At 43.5% G+C, this 16,661-nt stretch overlaps 1 protein-coding gene across 1 annotated transcript; it reads left to right on the forward strand.

The window, feature by feature from the left end:
- The first annotated feature begins 2,555 nt into the window (after positions 1-2,555).
- Positions 2,556-10,574, forward strand: LOC126996048 (ribosome biogenesis protein bop1-like). The gene is made up of 2 exons (XM_050856077.1): positions 2,556-3,659; positions 10,556-10,574. Exons 1-2 carry the CDS (start codon positions 3,160-3,162, stop codon positions 10,557-10,559), a joined length of 504 nt encoding a protein of 167 aa, XP_050712034.1. The 5' UTR covers positions 2,556-3,159; the 3' UTR covers positions 10,560-10,574.
- Positions 10,575-16,661: the final 6,087 nt, after the last annotated feature.

The raw sequence follows: 16,661 nt of genomic DNA on the forward strand, positions 1-16,661 counted from the left end.
CAACCGCAACACAACGCAACACAACAATACAAAACAAGCAACACCAATGAAAGAAAACAAAAACAGCAGGATACGATCATATGTTCCCTTCTGCGCCATTATGCAACAAAACAACACCGTATTGCGCAACGCCATCTGTATGAGAGAGAGAGAGAGAGAGAGAGAGAGATGAATGATGATGTTCGTGTGTTGCTTTGTTTATCTCTCCTCTCTTCCTCTCCTTAGACACACACACACACACACACACACACACACACACACACACACACACACGAACCGCAAACAATGACTTTTCTCCCATTAATCAAAATCATTCTCCATCATTACCTTCATTTTTTTTTTCTTTTTTTTTACTTGTTCTTTTTTTATTTTCTTCTTCTTCTTCATTTTAATTTTCTTCTTACATATTGTTACCTTTTACCTTTTTACTCTTCATATTTTACGTTAGACAATAAATTAATCACTTCAGTATATATAACCACCACCACAACAACAACAACAACAACAACAACAACAACAACAACAACAACAACAACACCGCAACACTCCCCCGTGCAACACCTGGGCCCCGTGTATTGTTTGCATCCGTAATGAGGAAGTTTGTTTGTGCGTGAATGTGTTGTTTCCGTCGGCGCGTGTGTGCATAACCTAAGAGAGGCGGAGGAGGAGGAGGAGGAAGAAGAGGAGGGGGAAGAAAAAGAAGAAAAAGAAGAAGAAGAAGAAAAAGATGAAGATGAAAACGAAGAACTGGAAATGGAGGAGGAAGAAAAAAGTATCGTGAGAAGAAAAAGATGAAAGAGAAGAAGAAGAAAAAGAAGAAGATAAAGATGAAAAAGAAGAACTGGAAATGGAGGAAGAAAATGTACTATGAGAAGAAAAAGAAGAAAGAGAATAAAAAAAAACAAGAAAAAGAAATATATTATGATGAGAGGAGGAAAAGGAGGAAGATGAAAATTAAGAAAAGGGAGAAAAAAAGAGAAATTGAAATGGAAAAGGAAGAGCAAGCATCGTGAGAAGAAGAAGAAGAAAAAAAAGAAGAAGAATTAAAAAAAAGAAAGTATGACACGATGAAGACAATAGAAAATAATAACATAAGTGAAGAATTAAAAGGAGATGCATGAGGAGGCTGACGAAGGGCAAAGGAGGAGGAGGAGAAGGAGGAGGAGGAATAGAGGTTACCATCACCAGTGCAGAACAGAACCACACTCTCCAAGGAACGGCCCAGAATGTCACTCTCGTACGACCTTTTTCTTGCGTCTTTTCCCCTTTTACGACTTTTGTTTCGAGTCAGTGAGCCGCGTCGACGGATGGATGGGAAGGGAAGGAGTGGAATGGAATGAAGTGAGGTGGAATGACACGAAGGTTAGCGAGGAAGGAGAGAAAATGACCTTGATAGATGGATTGAGACGATGGCGCGAATGTCTCGACGGATGACTGATGTTAATTATTCGGTTGAGTGAGGGAACTAAAGGATGTGAAATTGATGATAAGAGAGACGTGAGAGAAACTTGAAACATCTCATTGGGTAACTTCAGCATGTCGATAAGCTGATGAAATAACTAAAATATGTGTTACTGTGTGTTAGGTTTTGTAGGATTGATAGCTGGGTTGGTAAGTGAATGCAACAGACACAAAACATGATTGGCAAATGATTAGCGTTGGACTTCAGCTTAGAGTTCAGGCGGAAAAAGAGGTTTGGAAACGACTGAGCGAGCCCCGTAATTGGATTAAATGCTAGGCGTAGGAATTTAAATGGATTGCACGAGTGAGTGAAAATGTAGCGATTTGCGTGAGAGAGAGAGAGAGAGAGAGAGAGAGAGAGTATAGAGAATGAATTTGTTTACTGAGTTTATAACAAAATGCATAAGAAAATAATGAGGTGAACAGTGATTTAGAAAGAGGAGCAGTGAGCTTAGTGAATAAAAGAAAATTAAAATAACTAAAAAGTGGAATTTATAGAGAAAACTAAAGTAGAAATATGAAAAAAAAGATAATGTAGAGATGAAAATGATGTTAAGGATGCGAAAGAGAAAAAGGGAAAGTACAAGGGGAGGAGAAGGAGGAGGAGGAGGAAGAAGAGGAGAAGGAGGAGGAGGAGGAGGAGGAGGAAGAGGAGCAGTAATAACAACAAAATAACGAATGGGAACAGCAAGAAGAAGAAGAGGAGGAGGAGGAGGAGGAGGAACGGAAGGATGAGAAAAATTAGGCTTCAAAGGAATGGCAGTAGAAGAACAACAACAAAACACTAAACAAGGATGAGGAGGAGGAGGAGGAGGAGGAGGAGGAGGAGGAGGAGGAGGAGGAGGAGGAGGAGGAGGAGGAGGACACCGAAGAGAACAGAGAAGAGATAAACGAAATAATATCGACCCAAACAATCAAATCAATCCCACAATCACCAATTCACAGATAAACTCCCAGAACAGACCACGGGCGGCGAGATAGTGAACGAAGCAGACGCCACATAACACTTTTTTTTTAGGCCGGAAGGGAGCCTGATAGTGCCAGAGGGAGGGTCGGGGTATGGGGGGTGCTAGAGGTCTATCTAACCAGTGCCACATCCTCTCCTCTTTAGTGGCCCTTTGCTCCTCCTGTTGGCACTGCTACTGCGTCGTGTTGTGCTGGTTTTACGTTAACTCTTTGGCACTACATATTGGCACTCCCTGTTTTTGTGTTGGTGGTTTGAGGAGTGTTGTTGCGTCGTGTTGGTGTTTGTGTGTGTGTGGTTGTGAAGTGGTGTTGGTTTCGGTGAGTTCAAGGAAAGATTTGGTGGTCTTGGTGGTGGAAGTTGTAATGGTGGTTGGGGAAGTGGTGGTGGTCTGAACTGTGGTGTTGGTTGTGGTTGTGAAGTGGTGTGTTGTTTTGGGTGAATCCAGAGAGAAGAATTGGTGGTCTTGGTGGTGGTGGTGGTGGTAGTGATGGTGGTGATTGTGTAGTTGTGGTGTTGGTAGTGGCATAAGTGTTCTCGATACTCTTGATTGGTGTTTCTTGTGGTTACTAGTGAATCTAATGGTTAATACCGGTGGTGTTATTCATAGTGGTTTTGGTTGTTACTGGTATTACTACTGATGGTGTTACTGGTACTGGTGTTCGTTCTTTCTGGTGGTGTTGAAATTTAGGCCATTTAAGAAGAGGTCATTCATTCTTTAACCCTCGTAGGACATGGCCAAGGAGAAGGACAAGGCGGGGGTAGAAGGCGGTGGTGGTGAAATGGGTGATGGTGACAGTGCCGATGGTGGTGAGAGAGCTATGATGGCTGGTGCTGAGGGTGGTGATGATGGCCCTTCTGGATTGCTGCTGAAGAAGGACGAGAACTGCGGGGGTGTTGAGGTGGTGGTTAGCGGGGAATTCGATGATAGTGATGATGGCAGTGATGACGATGACAAGTCGGTGGTGTTGAACGGACATGAGGACGTGGTGAAGGTCATTTTGAGACGCAAGGACAGCAGCGACCCTGACGAAGGCACCGAAGAGACGAAGATGAGGAAGAAATCGTTCATCAAGATCCGACTGGAGGAGGAAGACGAGGAAGAACAAGAGGAGGAGAAAAAGAAGAAGGGGGACGATGTTGATGGAGGTGGAAGCAAGAGGTGTGAGGACTGTCCCGTGTCTCAATGTCCTTACTGCTGGGGATGTCCTGAAGATAGTGGCGATGATGAAAGGTGGGTCACGACTGGGTAATGAGAGCTGTGGCGTCATTGGCTGGCTGGCTCAAAGGGTGCGCGCTGTGATTGGTTCATTGAGAAAACAAAAGAGTATCGATGTTATATCCCATGGTGGTGGTGGTGGTGTCGATTTTTTTTTATGATTTCTTTTGTTTGTGTTATGTTAATGGGGCCCATTGTGTGTGTGTGTGTGTGTGTGTGTGTGTGTGTGTGTGTGTGTAACGAAGTCATATTACACAAAAAAAAATCAATGAGAGAAAGAGAGAGAGAGAGAGAGAGAGAGAGCAAGTAGAGCGAAGAAGGGGTGACGGAGGAGGAGGAGGAGGAGGCAGGTATGAAGAGAAGGAGGAGGAGGAGGAGGAGGAGGAGGAGAATAATAATTAAAAAGGCAGGTGTTAACGAGAGAGAGAGAGAGAGAGAGAGAGAGAGAATTACCTGTGTACAACAAACAAACACCATTACGACGCAAGAGATTCCAGTAATTGTTTGTTTCTCGCGTCCTGTTTGTCACCCTGTTTGTTTTTTCACCGGGGTCGTCAGGAACACGCATTATTTTTTTGTTTTGTTTTTTAAGTACGTTTATTACCATTACGACGTTCCTCTTCGTCTTTTTCTTTGTTTTCCATTTGTGTTTCTTTTTTATTGATTCTTTTCTCTGCTGCCTCTAATTGTTTTTGTGTTTCGTATCAAGTGTTGCATTGGTACCTTATGTTTCCTTTGGGGGTCTAATTGTTGTTTTCTGAGTATTGCGATGTTTACGAGTGTTTGTTTTGTAGTAATAGCGTATACTTGGAAGTGTTTATGTGTGCTGTGTGTTCTCTAAATACTCTGTTCTATTTTCGTATACATGTTGCGATCAAAAGCCAGGAAGGTGAAAACTCTCGCATAATAAAATGCAGAAAGTGGAAGGTTAAGATTTCGAAGAATTTCTCCATCTTAAGTGCAACGACAAACATGCAGGAGATGGGGGAGTGCACAGCCGACGCGAGGGAGAGGAAGACAGTAAAAAAAAAATATTTGTACGAACACAAAGTAACAATTCGTTCTGAGGTAAATTTTTGCGGTAGTGAATTGTAGACAGCTCCAGGAAAAGTTATGCCATCAAGTTTTTAAGTTTGAAATCATTCTCTGTCACTCTTGCCTTGAGGAATGGAATAAAAAAGAAATCGACATAAAATGACTTCTTTAAAATTATATGAAAGGTATGAACGTGCTTGGGATCCTGGGTTATATAAGAAAGTGCCAGAGGGGTGCCGACCAATGACACTGATAAAAAAATCATATCAATTTATATTAGATTAGGTTGGATTAGATAAAAAATAAACTAGGTATTCTTATTGGCTCTGATAGCTTTGGTTCAGGTTATCGACACTTATAATTAACAGAATATAATTGGGAAATAAGCAATTTTTTTTTTTTTTTTTTTTTTTTTGTCCTATTGCGCCGGTAGGCCTCTTCCCGGTGGATCCTGATGGTCGGTCCAAGGTTTCTTCCCGGTGGGGCCTGATGGACGGCCCAGCCCGTTCTGGCGCAGGCGAGTGTTTATAGTGGCGCCATCTTGCATTGGCTCATCCTGCCCTCCCGGAGCTCATCTTTAATCCTAGAATCTAGAGTCCGGGTTGATAGGTGGTCTTCTGGACAGCATGTGGGTAGTTTTAAGCCACTCGGCGGCGGCTGAAAAATCCCAGCTTGGTGGCACCGGTCGGGGATTGAACTCGCGTCCTCCTGAACGCGGGGCCGTCTTGCTATCTGTTCAGCCACCGTCTCCCCCAATACTTGTAGATGATTTGTAATAGTAAGAGTTAATAGTATAAATGAGAGTAAAAAACAAAAACAAACTCCTGCGTTAGAGAGTTGGACGAATGTGGTTAATCACTGCGGTGTTCCCGTAATAATAAATAAAGAAATCGGTAACAGTTAATAGTAATGGATAAGAGTATAAATAAAGGAGCAAGAAACTGAACCAAACTCCTGCGTTAGAGAGTTGGACGTACGCTGTTAATCTATGCGGCTTTCATCACCAATAAGTATAAAAAAAAAAACAGGTAATAGCGATAGAAAATAAAATAAATGAGAGAGCAAAACCTAAACCAAACTCCTGCATTAAAGAGTTGGACGGGCGCTGTTAATCTATGCGGCTTTCCTCCCCAATAAGTAAAAAAAAACAGGTAATAGCGATAGAAAATAATATAAATGAGAGAGCAAAACCTAAACCAAACTCCTGCATTAAAGAGTTGGACGAGAGTTAATATATGCGGCGTTCCCTTAACCTTCCGGGCAGTGATCGTGAAATGCGTGCGCTCCGCTGTGCACCTGCTATGTGTGGGTCAGCGGGGGCGGCGCAGCGTGGCCAGGCGGAACACTAGATTTACCTGGCCGCGTGTTCTTACCTTCATTTTTCCCCACTCCTCCATCCTCCCTGGCTTTCCTCGGGTCTTCCTTTACATGTTCCTTCTTTCCGTCTGTGGTTGTATGCTCTGGCTACTTTGTGTTTTTTTTTTTATCTCGCTTGTCTCTTCCCTGCTTCCTGTTTTCCTAGTAATTTTCCCCTCATCTGATTTCTGTTTTCGTTGTCTTCCCCTTTTTTGTTTACTCTCCTTTTTTTCCCTACTTCCTGTTTTCCTCTGTCCTTCTTCATCTCTGCTTTCCATACTCTTCTATTTTTGTTTTGTTTTATCTCCCTTCTCTTCATTTTTTCCTGCTTTCCTTCTTGCATTCACTTCTCTGCTTCCTCTCTTTCTCCTGTTTCCTTATTTTGTTTAACTTCTCTTTGCTTATTCCTGTTTTCTTCTTTCCCTCTCATTTTCTGCTTTCTTTCTTCTTTCTCTTTTTGTTTTGCCTTCTTCACCTTTCTTTCTATTTTCTTCTTTTCTTTCCGTCTTTATCCTCTCATTTTCTGTTTTAACTTTCTTCCCTTCTCCTGCTTTCCTCTTTCCTTTGCCCTTTTTTCTTCCTTTTCTTTCTTTCTCTTCCTTTCTTATCTACCTCCCTTCTGTACCCTTCTTCCTGTTTTCTTCCTTGTGCTCCCCTTCGTTTCTTCTTTTCTTCAACTAAGTCCTTGTTTTTTTTTCTCTTCCTCTTTTCCGTAACGCTAATTTCCCCCCTTTCCTTTTTTTTCCATCTCTTCCTTCTCTCCTATAATACCTTTTTTTCTACAACCTACATTTCCTTCCTTTCCGCCACCGCTCGCCTTGTCTGCATAATTTATATAACCTTCCCTCCTTTCTCCTCTACTTCCTTCCTCTTGCTTCCTCTTCCTTCAGTAATTTTCTCCCTTCCTTGTATCTTGATTTCCGTGAATTTGTGGTTTTCCTGCTTCTTTTTATTTCTTCTTCTTTTGCTTTCTTCATTCTCTTTTTATTTCGCTCTTCCTGGAATGTGCTGTTATGTACGAGTCTCACTACCTGTCTTTCCTGTTTCTCTCTCTCTCTCTCTCTCTCTCTCTCTCTCTCTCTCTCTCTCTCTCTCTCTCTCTCTCTCTCTCTCTCTCTCTCAAGTGTGGTGTTAAGAGAGAGAGAGAGAGAGAGAGATAGAAAGGTGGTTGTGTGGTGAGATTTAAGGAGGTAGTAGGTTTGTTAGATAAAGGAGGAGGGGGGGGAAGGGGGGGGCCAGAGCATACTAGAGAGGTTCAAGGTTAGACTGGGGAATACCCGTGACAAAACCTCCTCCTCCTCCTCCTCCTCCTCCTCCTCCTCCTCCTTTCCCCTTGTTCCCCTCCACATACTCTCCCTCTTTCTCCTTCCTCTCTTTCTATCTTTTTTTCCTTTGCTTCATATCCTTTGTGTCACGTATTCCTGCTTTGCTTTGTTTTCCCTGTTCTCTCTCTCTCTCTCTCTCTCTCTCTCTCTCTCTCTCTCTCTCTCTCTCTCTCTCTCTCTCTCTCTCTCGTTGATCTTTATTCTTTTATCTTATCATTTTTTTACATTTCCGTTAGTTGCATGAGCTTAAGAAAATGGTGGTGATTGTGGTGGTGGTAATGGTGGTGGTAATGGTGGTAATGGTGGTGGTAATGGTGGTAGTGGTGGTGGTGGTGGTGGTAGTAATGGTGGTGGTGGTGGTGGTGGTAATGGTGGTGGTGGTGGTGGTGGTAATGGTGGTGGTGGTGGTGGTGGTGCTAATGGTGATGGTGATGGTGATGACGCGGGGCATTTCACTGCTACGTAATGGAGGCGTTTCACAATCACTACCTTTTGATGGTGTCAGTGTTGCCATTACTGATTATTTCTGATTGTGTGTGTGTGTGATGCAACGTGTGTGTGTGTGTGTGTGTGTGAAGGATGTCGCGGTGGTTATGGTGATAGTGGTGGTGGTGGAACTAATCGCTGGCGGTGATGGTGGTTGTGACTGTAGAAGCGAAGCAACCTTGGCGCACACACACACACACACACACACACACACACGTATACAGGTTATTTCTCCACGTGGAAGGATCGGTATTCAGGCTTGTGCGCAGGATGTGTAGGACGCTTCAAGGAGTCTGGATCGGACACGAAAGGAAGTGGAGCTGAGTGGTGTCGAGTGGAGTGACTTCGTGGAATGAAATGGGGTGCGGAACAACTCTTTCTGAAGTTAGGAAATGTTAGGGGAATGTAGTTTTTGGGGAGAGATTTTTTTTGGTTAGGTTAGGCAAATATAGATTAAGGAAAGATGGATTGCGTTAGGTTAAGCAAAGATAAGGATAGATAAATGTTAGAAAAAGATAGGTTAGGTTAGGTTAGGTTAGGTTAGGTAAATATAGGTTAAGAAAGATGGATTGCGTTAGGTTAAGCATAGATATAGATAGATAGATGTTAGAAAAAGATAGTTGAGATTAGGTTAGATTAGGTAAAGAAGGCAAAACAAAAAAGAGAAGGAAGAAAGAAAGCAGAAAATGAGAGGGAAAGAAGAAAAGAGGAATAAGCAAAGAAAAGGAAGTTAAACACAAAAGGGAACAGAGAGAGAGAGAGAGAGAATGGAATGCAAGAAGGAAAGCAGGAAAAAATGAAGAGAAAGGAGGTTAGACGAAAAAAAATAGAGGAGTATGGAAAGCAGAGATGAATTAGGAAGCGTTTGGATAGGTTAGGTTAGGTTAGATTAGGTAAAGATGAGTTAAGAAGCGTTTGGTTAGGTTAGGTTAGGTTATCTTAGGTAAATGTATGAAAGATAATTAAAATACATTAGATAGATATATTGGACAGATTACGCAATGTTAGGCAGATTTGTTAGATTAGGTTAGTTTAGGTAAAAATACATTTGGAATCGGTTGGTTAGGTAAATGTAGGGAAAAGCAAGGTAGATTACGTCAAATTAGGTAACAGTAGGTAAGGATAGTTTGGGGAAAGTTTAATTGTGTAAGGTAAGGTTAGGGAAAATTCGATTAGGAAGAGAGAAGTTGGGTAAGGCTAGATAAAGATTAGCTGTTGAATCTTGGGCTAGGTTAGGTAAGGATAGGTAAAGGCGGGTTAGGGAGAAAAGTTCAGAATACAGACTAGGTAAGGAAAATGTTGGGTCATGCAAAAATGAATGAAAGCGTGATTAGGTGAGAGTTCATTAATTGGCGGAATAAAGAAAAGCTAGGAAGATAAAGTGAAGGAAAGAAAAATAAGAAAAGGATAGAAGAGAAAGGTTAAGATGTCTGTTAGTTAAAATATCGTACAGACTAGGTAAGGAAAATGTTGAGTCATGCAAAAATGTGTGAAAGCGTGATTGAGACTTCATTAATAGGCGGAAGAAAAGAAAAGTAAGGAAGATGAAGTTAAGGAAAGAAAAATAAAAAATGGATAAAAGAGAAAGATTAAGATGTCTGTTAATTAAAATATCGTAAGAGAAAGAGGTTCAGATGTTGGAAGTTTGAAAAAGGAATGTTGTCATGCAAATAATAGCGAGACGAGGCAAAATTTCATTGTTGGAGAAAGAAAGAAAAGTAAGGAAGATGAAGTTAAGCAAAGAATAATAAACGAAATAATAAACGAAAGAAATAATAAACGAATAATAAACGATAGAAAAGGTTTAGCACTCTGGTCGGTAATAGAAGACACTCTCGTTTCTCACATCAACTATTTCTAAAGGTCAAAGAGGGGATCAATCGGGTTCTAATGTGTTTCTCTAGGTTCATGGTACATAAGAAGGGTCAAACTACAACCAAGGTCATAAAACTACTCCTGGAAATGCCCCGAACTCCTACGAAAGCCTTGTCAAATATGTGTACATGGGTTCATGGCACAGACGAAGGGTCAAACTACAACCAAGGTCATAAAACTACTCCTGGAAATGCCCCGAACTCATACGAAAGCCTTGTCAAATATGTGTACATGGGTTCATGGCACAGACGAAGGGTCAAACTACAACCAAGGTCATAAAACTACTCCTGGAAATGCCCCGAACTCCTACGAAAGCCTTGTCAAATATGTGTACTTGGGTTCATGGCACAGACGAAGGGTCAAACTACAACCAAGGTCATAAAACTACTCCTGGAAATGCCCCGAACTCCTACGAAAGCCTTGTCAAATATGTGTACTTGGGTTCATGGCACAGACGAAGGGTCAAACTACAACCAAGGTCATAAAACTACTCCTGGAAATACCCCGAACTCCAACTAGAAAAGCCTTACCAAATATGTGAACTTGGGCGACGAAATGCTTGCTAATAGTTCCCCTTGTTACAATATATATTTCGTAAGCTATTTCAACACGAGCGTGATGTTACAGGAATAGAAGTTACGAAAAAAGATCAATCTGAAGGTAGAACAAAAGGTGCTAACAGATTATTATTAGGGTTACGTAAAGTGATGTAATGTCTGAGGGAGCGGTTGGCTAAGGGAAGGACAGTTTATTTTCCTCTTTGTTTGTTTGTCTTTCTCTTGTTGTGATTTTGCTCAATTTGTAAAGCTAATCGTGATTCTCTCTTTTTTTCAGGTGAGTCATTCAAGGCCAATTAGCAGACAGGTAGACAGACACAAAGGTAAGACTTGAGTGCCGAGGTAATTCAAGGTAAGTGTAATTCTCTCTCTCTCTCTCTCTCTCTCTCTCTCTCTCTCTCTCTCTCTCTCTCTCTCTCTCTCTCTCTCTCTCTCTCTCTCTCTCTCTCTCTCTCTCTCTCTCTCTCTCTCTCTCTCTCTCTCTCTCTCTCTCTCTCTCTCTCGTTTATGTGTATGTTTTTTGTGTGTGTTTGTGTGCGTTTGTGTGTTTTCCATGTGCGGGAGTCAGTGTGTGTGCATGAACGTGTGAACCAGTGTGTGTGTGTGTGTGTGTGTGTGTGTGTGTGTGTGTGTGTGTGTGTGTGTGTGTGTGTGTGTGTGTGTGTGTGACCTTGAGTGTGGGTGGATGAGGTCAAGGGTCACGTTCCGAAGGTCACTCACTTCCTCCTCGAAGGGTAATTGCGTAAGGCAGGAGGAGGAGGGGGGGGGGATGAGGAGGGGGAGGAGGAGGAGAGGGGTGTCACTCATACCTACCTTTCCCATAGACAGGTAGTTAATTAATCTCTCACCTGCCTAAGCCTCCCTTTGTTTACCTGGCTCCTCCCTTCTCTCCCTCCTCCCCTTCCCTCCCTTTATTTCTTCCCCACATCCTCCTCCCTGACATCACTTCCCTCCCTTTCTCCTAGTATTTGTTTATTACTTCCTCCTTATTTTTTCACACTCCCTATAACTATATCCTCCTCCTCCTTCCTCCTCTTCCTCCTCCTCCTGACAGCACTTCTCTCCCCCGTATCTCCTCCTCCAATTTGTTTTTTCTCATTTATTTTTTTTCTCTTAATTCTCTACAGCATTTCCTTTCTTTTCTTTCTTTCCTCTTTCTTCTCCTTTCTCGCCTCCTTCTCTCCTCCTCCTCCTTCCCTTCACCTCCCCCTCAAAGAATCTTATCACTACCACCATCACGTCTAGTAAGTTTTCTCTCCTCATTCTCCTCTCCCCTCTACCTCCTCCTCTTTATCATACCGACGTCACCCCCCCTCCACCTCCTCCTCCCTTCTCCTCTGCCCCTCTCCTCTCCTCCTCCCTTCACGTGCCTTTCAACACACCTGCCCCCCCTCACCTGTTCACACCTAGTCTATTAGCTAACAAGAGTACGGAAATGAATTAGGCCAGACCTCAACCAGCCCGCACCGCTTCCTCTCTCTCTCTCTCTCTCTCTCTCTCTCTCTCTCTCTCTCTCTCTCTCTCTCTCTCTCTCTCTCTCTCTCTCTCTCTCTCTCTCTCTCTCTCTCTCTCTCTCTCTCTCTCTCTCTCTCTCTCTCTCTCTCTCTCTCTCTCTCTCTCTCTCTCTCTCTCTCTCTCTCTCTCTCTCTCTCTCTCTCTCTCTCTCTCTCTCTCTCTCTCTCTCTCTCTCTCTCTCTCTCTCTCTCTCTCTCTCTCCTCTCTCTCTCTCTCTCTCTCTTTCTCTCTCTTTGTCTCTCTCTGTCTCTCTCTCTCTCTCTCTCTCTCTCTCTCTCTCTGTACCTCTATTATTATTATTATTATTATTATTATTATTATTATTATTATTATTATTATCACTTATTATTCTAGCTGTCCATAAACGATCTATATATTATCTATGCATCTATGTAACTATAAGAACTCATAAGATCAATACAGGACTTACTGCGCCATCTATGTATCTATCGACTGGGCTTTTCTTGAAGGTGCCTATCGCATTGGCACCCACCACACGACTGGCAGACCTGTTAGTGTCAATGTCTTAAGGGTATTGGCATCTTTATTACTGTTATTTTTTCTCTCTCTCTCTCTCTCTCTCTCTCTCTCTCTCTCTCTCTCTCTCTCTCTCTCTCTCTCTCTCTCTCTCTCTCTCTCTCTCTCTCTCTCTCTCTCTCTCTCTCTCTCTCTCTCTCTCTCTCTCTCTCTCTCTCTCACCAGATGCAACTTAAGCCGTCTCCAGTTGACCAAAAATGTCACTTCAAGGACACAACACGAAGACCTTGCGAGGAAACTTCTTCTACCTCCTCCTCCTCCTCCTCCTCCTCTTCCTCCTCCTCTTCCTCCTCCCCCTCTTCCTCCTCCTCCGCCTCCATGTTCGTCCTCGTTCACGTCCTCATCATTTTCACCCTCCTATTTTTCTTGCTTCTCTCTTCTTCTTCTTCTTCTTTCTCCTCTTCTCTTCCCTCTTCTTTTTCTTTTTCATAATCTTTTCTCTTTATTTTTTTTGTCTTCTCTTCTGCTTCTCCACCTGCTCTTGTTGCATATTTTCCTCCTCCTCTTTCTCCCCCTGCATATTTTCCTCCTCCTCCTCCTCCTCTTCCTCCTCCTCCTCCTCTTCCTCCTCCTCTTCCTCCTCCTCCTCCGCGTAATAGTGGCGTCCCTCACCTTGGCGTATCTCTGCTGCAGGAGGGAAAGTGGAAATGAGGCGAAGAGAGAGAGAGAACGTTTTTGTTGTTGTTGTGGTTGTTGGGCTTTAAATCACGTCACCCTTATGTGGAACTGTGCTGTGAAAGGAGGAGGAGGAGGAGGAGGAGGAGGAGGAGCAGAAGAAGGGAAATCCAATGCATCTTCTCTGTAATTTAATAGCAAGAATGCGTATATAAGTTGTGAGTCTTCTTTTCTCCTCCTCTTCCTCCTCCTCCTCCTCCTCCTCCTCTTCCTCCTTTTCTTCCTCATACAAAAGTGATGCAGAACAGAGTCGTCCGCCACTGCAACAGCCTTCCTGCAGGAGTGGTTAGCGCGGAAACGATCAACACCTTTAAGAATCGCATTTAACGTCACTTTGCTGCGTCGGAAGTGAACTCAACGTATCTAAGAGTACCTACAGAAGTCTTTCATTCTATCCCCGGGTCTCTCTAGTGGCTGACGGACTGATTAAAGCGTTAAAAGGAGGCAGCCCCGTAATGAAGCAATTGTCTCTCTGCTGCCTGCTCGTATATGTGTCTATGTTTCCTCCTCCTCCTCCTTCATCGCTTTGCCTATGTAGGAACTCGAAACCATAAGTGGAAGGAAAGTGGAAGGGTGGAGAGAACGGTTAGCAGGGGAGAAGGCGGAAGTGCAAGGGGAGGGAAGGGAAGGGAAGGGAAGGGAAAGGAAGGGAAGGGATATAGATTAAGTTAGATGAGTTCCGCTATTTTTCTTTTCCCCTTTTTTCCCACTTTTCACTTTCCTTTCTTCTTTTAATTAATTTCTCCATTTCTGGTTGTCTGTTTTTTTCCTTTCTCTTAATTCTCGTCTCTCTCTCTCTCTCTCTCTCTCTCTCTCTCTCTCTCTCTCTCTCTCTCTCTCTCTCTCTCTCTCTCTCTCTCTCTCTCTCTCTCTCTCTCTCTCTCTCTACGTACATCCCTACCACTTATTCGCTTTTCCATTTTCGCTTATTTTTTTCTCTCACTTTCTTCCTCCTCCTCCTCCTCCTCCTCCTCCTCCTCCTCCTCACCCTTTTACAGTATCATGATTATTACTTTTTTTTCCCTTGGCATGACTCAACTGTTAAGGGAGGGGAAGGAAGGGGGAAGGGGGAGGGAGGAAGAAAGGCCGGAGGTAGGGAGGAGGGAGGAGGAGGCAGGTGACATAAGAAGGAGGTAAAGTCTCATAAATTCGCAACACAGCAACCACAAAGGAGAAACTGAGGAGGAGGAGGAGGAGGAGGAGGAGGAGGAGGAGGAGGAGGAGGAGGAGGAGGAGGAGATGGAAGAGGAGGAGGAGGAGGTTTCATCTTAACTTTCTAGTCACATTTTAGGTTTTGTTAAAAGTTGTTTTGGTGGAGGGAAAATTATTATTATTATTATTATTATTATTATTATTATCATCATTGTTGTTGTTTTTGTTGTGTTTTTTTGTATTGAAATAACAGATTAAGGAAGAACTGAAAGAGGAGGAAGAGGAGGAGGAGGGGTTATGTGGAGGAAGAGTTGGAAAGTAATGGAAGAAAATTGTTAAAGGAAGAGAGAAGATATGAAATAGGGAGCAGGAGGAGGAGGAGGAGGAGGAGGAGGAGGAGGAGGAGGAGGAGGAGGAGATGATGAAAGAGGAGGAGGAGGAGATGATGGAAGAGGAGGAGGAGGAGGAGAAAGAGGACGACGCAACTGAGGGAGGAAGAGGAGGATAAATTGGGGTAATATTTTGTGGGAGGGGAAGAGGTGGATGAGGGAAGCAGGAAGAGGGGAGTAAATGGGAAGGGGTGAAGGGGTGAAGGGGGAGGTATGAGTAATGTGAGCAATGTAGACTTGAAGGGTGAATGGGGGAAGGGTGAAAAGGGGGTGCTGGAGGTGGTGCTGGAGGGGGTGAAGGCCTATTTTGGGGTGAAGGGGAGAGGAGGAGGAGGTGGAAAAGGAGGAGGAGGAGAATAGGTCTTTTTTCTTAGTGCTCTTTCCTCCACCTTGGTCTCCTTTCCATCCTGCTCCTCCTCCTCCTCCTCCTCCTCCTCCTCCTCCTCCTCCACCTCTACCATTATCTCCTTTGCGCCTACTCACCTCCTCCAATGCCTGTGTTATTCTCTCTCTCTCTCTCTCTCTCTCTCTCTCTCTCTCTCTCTCTCTCTCTCTCTCTCTCTCTCTCTCTCTCTCTCTCTCTCTCTCTCTCTCTCTCTCTCTCTCTCTCTCTCTCTCCACAATCCTCTTACACGGAGAGAGAGAGGAACTATGGATCAAGTGGAGGGAAAGAGGAAGTGGAGGAAGGAGGAAGGAAACGTAGGATGTGAAATATTGAAGGACAAGGAAACGCGATTGCCTGGAGGGGGAAAGAAGAAGAAGACGGAGAAGAAGAAGAAGAAGAAGAAGAAGAAGAAGAAGAAGAAGAAGAAGAAGAAGAAGAAGAAGAAGAAGAAGAAGAAGAAGAAGAAGAAGAAGAAGAAGAAGAAGAAGAAGAAGAAGAAGAAGAAGAAGAAGAAGAAGAAGAAGACAGAGGTAGATGAAGAAGAAGAAGAAGAAGAAGAAAAAGAAGAAGAAGAAGAAGAAGAAAAAGAAGAAGAAGAAGAAGAACAAAGAGGCAGAAGACGTAGAACAACAACAACGCTAACGATTATTATGAAAAAGAAAAAAAGAAAGAAGAGAATAAATAATGAGAGAAAAATAACTATAGAAGGAGAAAGGGAGAAGGGAAGGAGGAAGGAAAGAAAGAAGAAAAGAAAAAAAAACAAGGGGAAGAAGCGAATGAAAAAGAGAACTAGGAAGAAAAAGGAAATGATAGAAGAAAAAGGAAGAGGGGAACGAGGGAGAGAAGGGAAGGTTAGGTCGGGAGAAGAGACAAAAAAGGAAAACAAGGAACAAACAAAAACAAATCTATGTCGACAGGTAGGCAAATGCGGCGTCACAGGAAGGAGGGAGGGAGAGAAATAAGGGAGGGAGGGAGAGAAGGAAGGGAGGGAGGGAGGGAGGGAGGGAAAACGGGGGAGGAAAGGTATTGGCAATTAGGGACGTTGCTACTGTATTGAGTAAGAGAGAGAGAGAGAGAGATCATGCAAGACCTAGTTACGGATGACAAAGATGATAGCGGTGGTGATGGTGGTGGTGATAGGGGGAGGGGGGGGGAGCTGCGGGCATGGGAGGGTCAGGGCAGGGCAAGGGAAGGGCAGGGGGAGTTATAAAGGGGGAGGGGGAGGGGAGGGACCAGGTGGCAGATGGCGATGCACAGGTGAAAGTTACCTGAGCGAGTAAGGTGAGGTGATGCAGGTGTGTGTGTGTGTGTGTGTGTGTGTGTGTGTGTGTGTGTGTGTGTGTGTGTGTGTGTGTGTGTGTGTGTGTGTGTGTGTGTGTGTGTGTGTGTGTGTGACTACCTGGGTCTTCCTCTCACCTGTTCTTTAACCTGATTAATGTACAAAGTCACATAGTAAGTACATTAACCTTTTTTTTTAGTCTGTCTTGCTAATAGGTTTTGCGTATGTGCAGAGTCACCTGTGCAGGCTAATTACACACCTGGGATATTGGCTGTCTCTCCATGTGTAATTAATGGTTATGTGTCTGTGTGTGTGTGAGTTGGGTTACCTGTCTTATCTCACTCACCTGCTTGCGTTGTTAATCGTTTCTACTTTACTCTAATTATCACTCTCCTCACCTCACCCATTCGCTCACACAGTCATTCCATTCCTCTCATTCTACCTCTTTTAA

This window comes from Eriocheir sinensis, chromosome 9 (genome assembly GCF_024679095.1).
Source record: "Eriocheir sinensis breed Jianghai 21 chromosome 9, ASM2467909v1, whole genome shotgun sequence".
Lineage (NCBI taxonomy): Eukaryota > Metazoa > Arthropoda > Malacostraca > Decapoda > Varunidae > Eriocheir > Eriocheir sinensis.

Excerpts from the sequence above, each read along its gene's own strand:
- LOC126996048 (XM_050856077.1), top strand. The coding sequence starts at position 3,160 with ATGGCCAAGGAGAAGGACAAGGCGGGGGTAGAAGGCGGTGGTGGTGAA.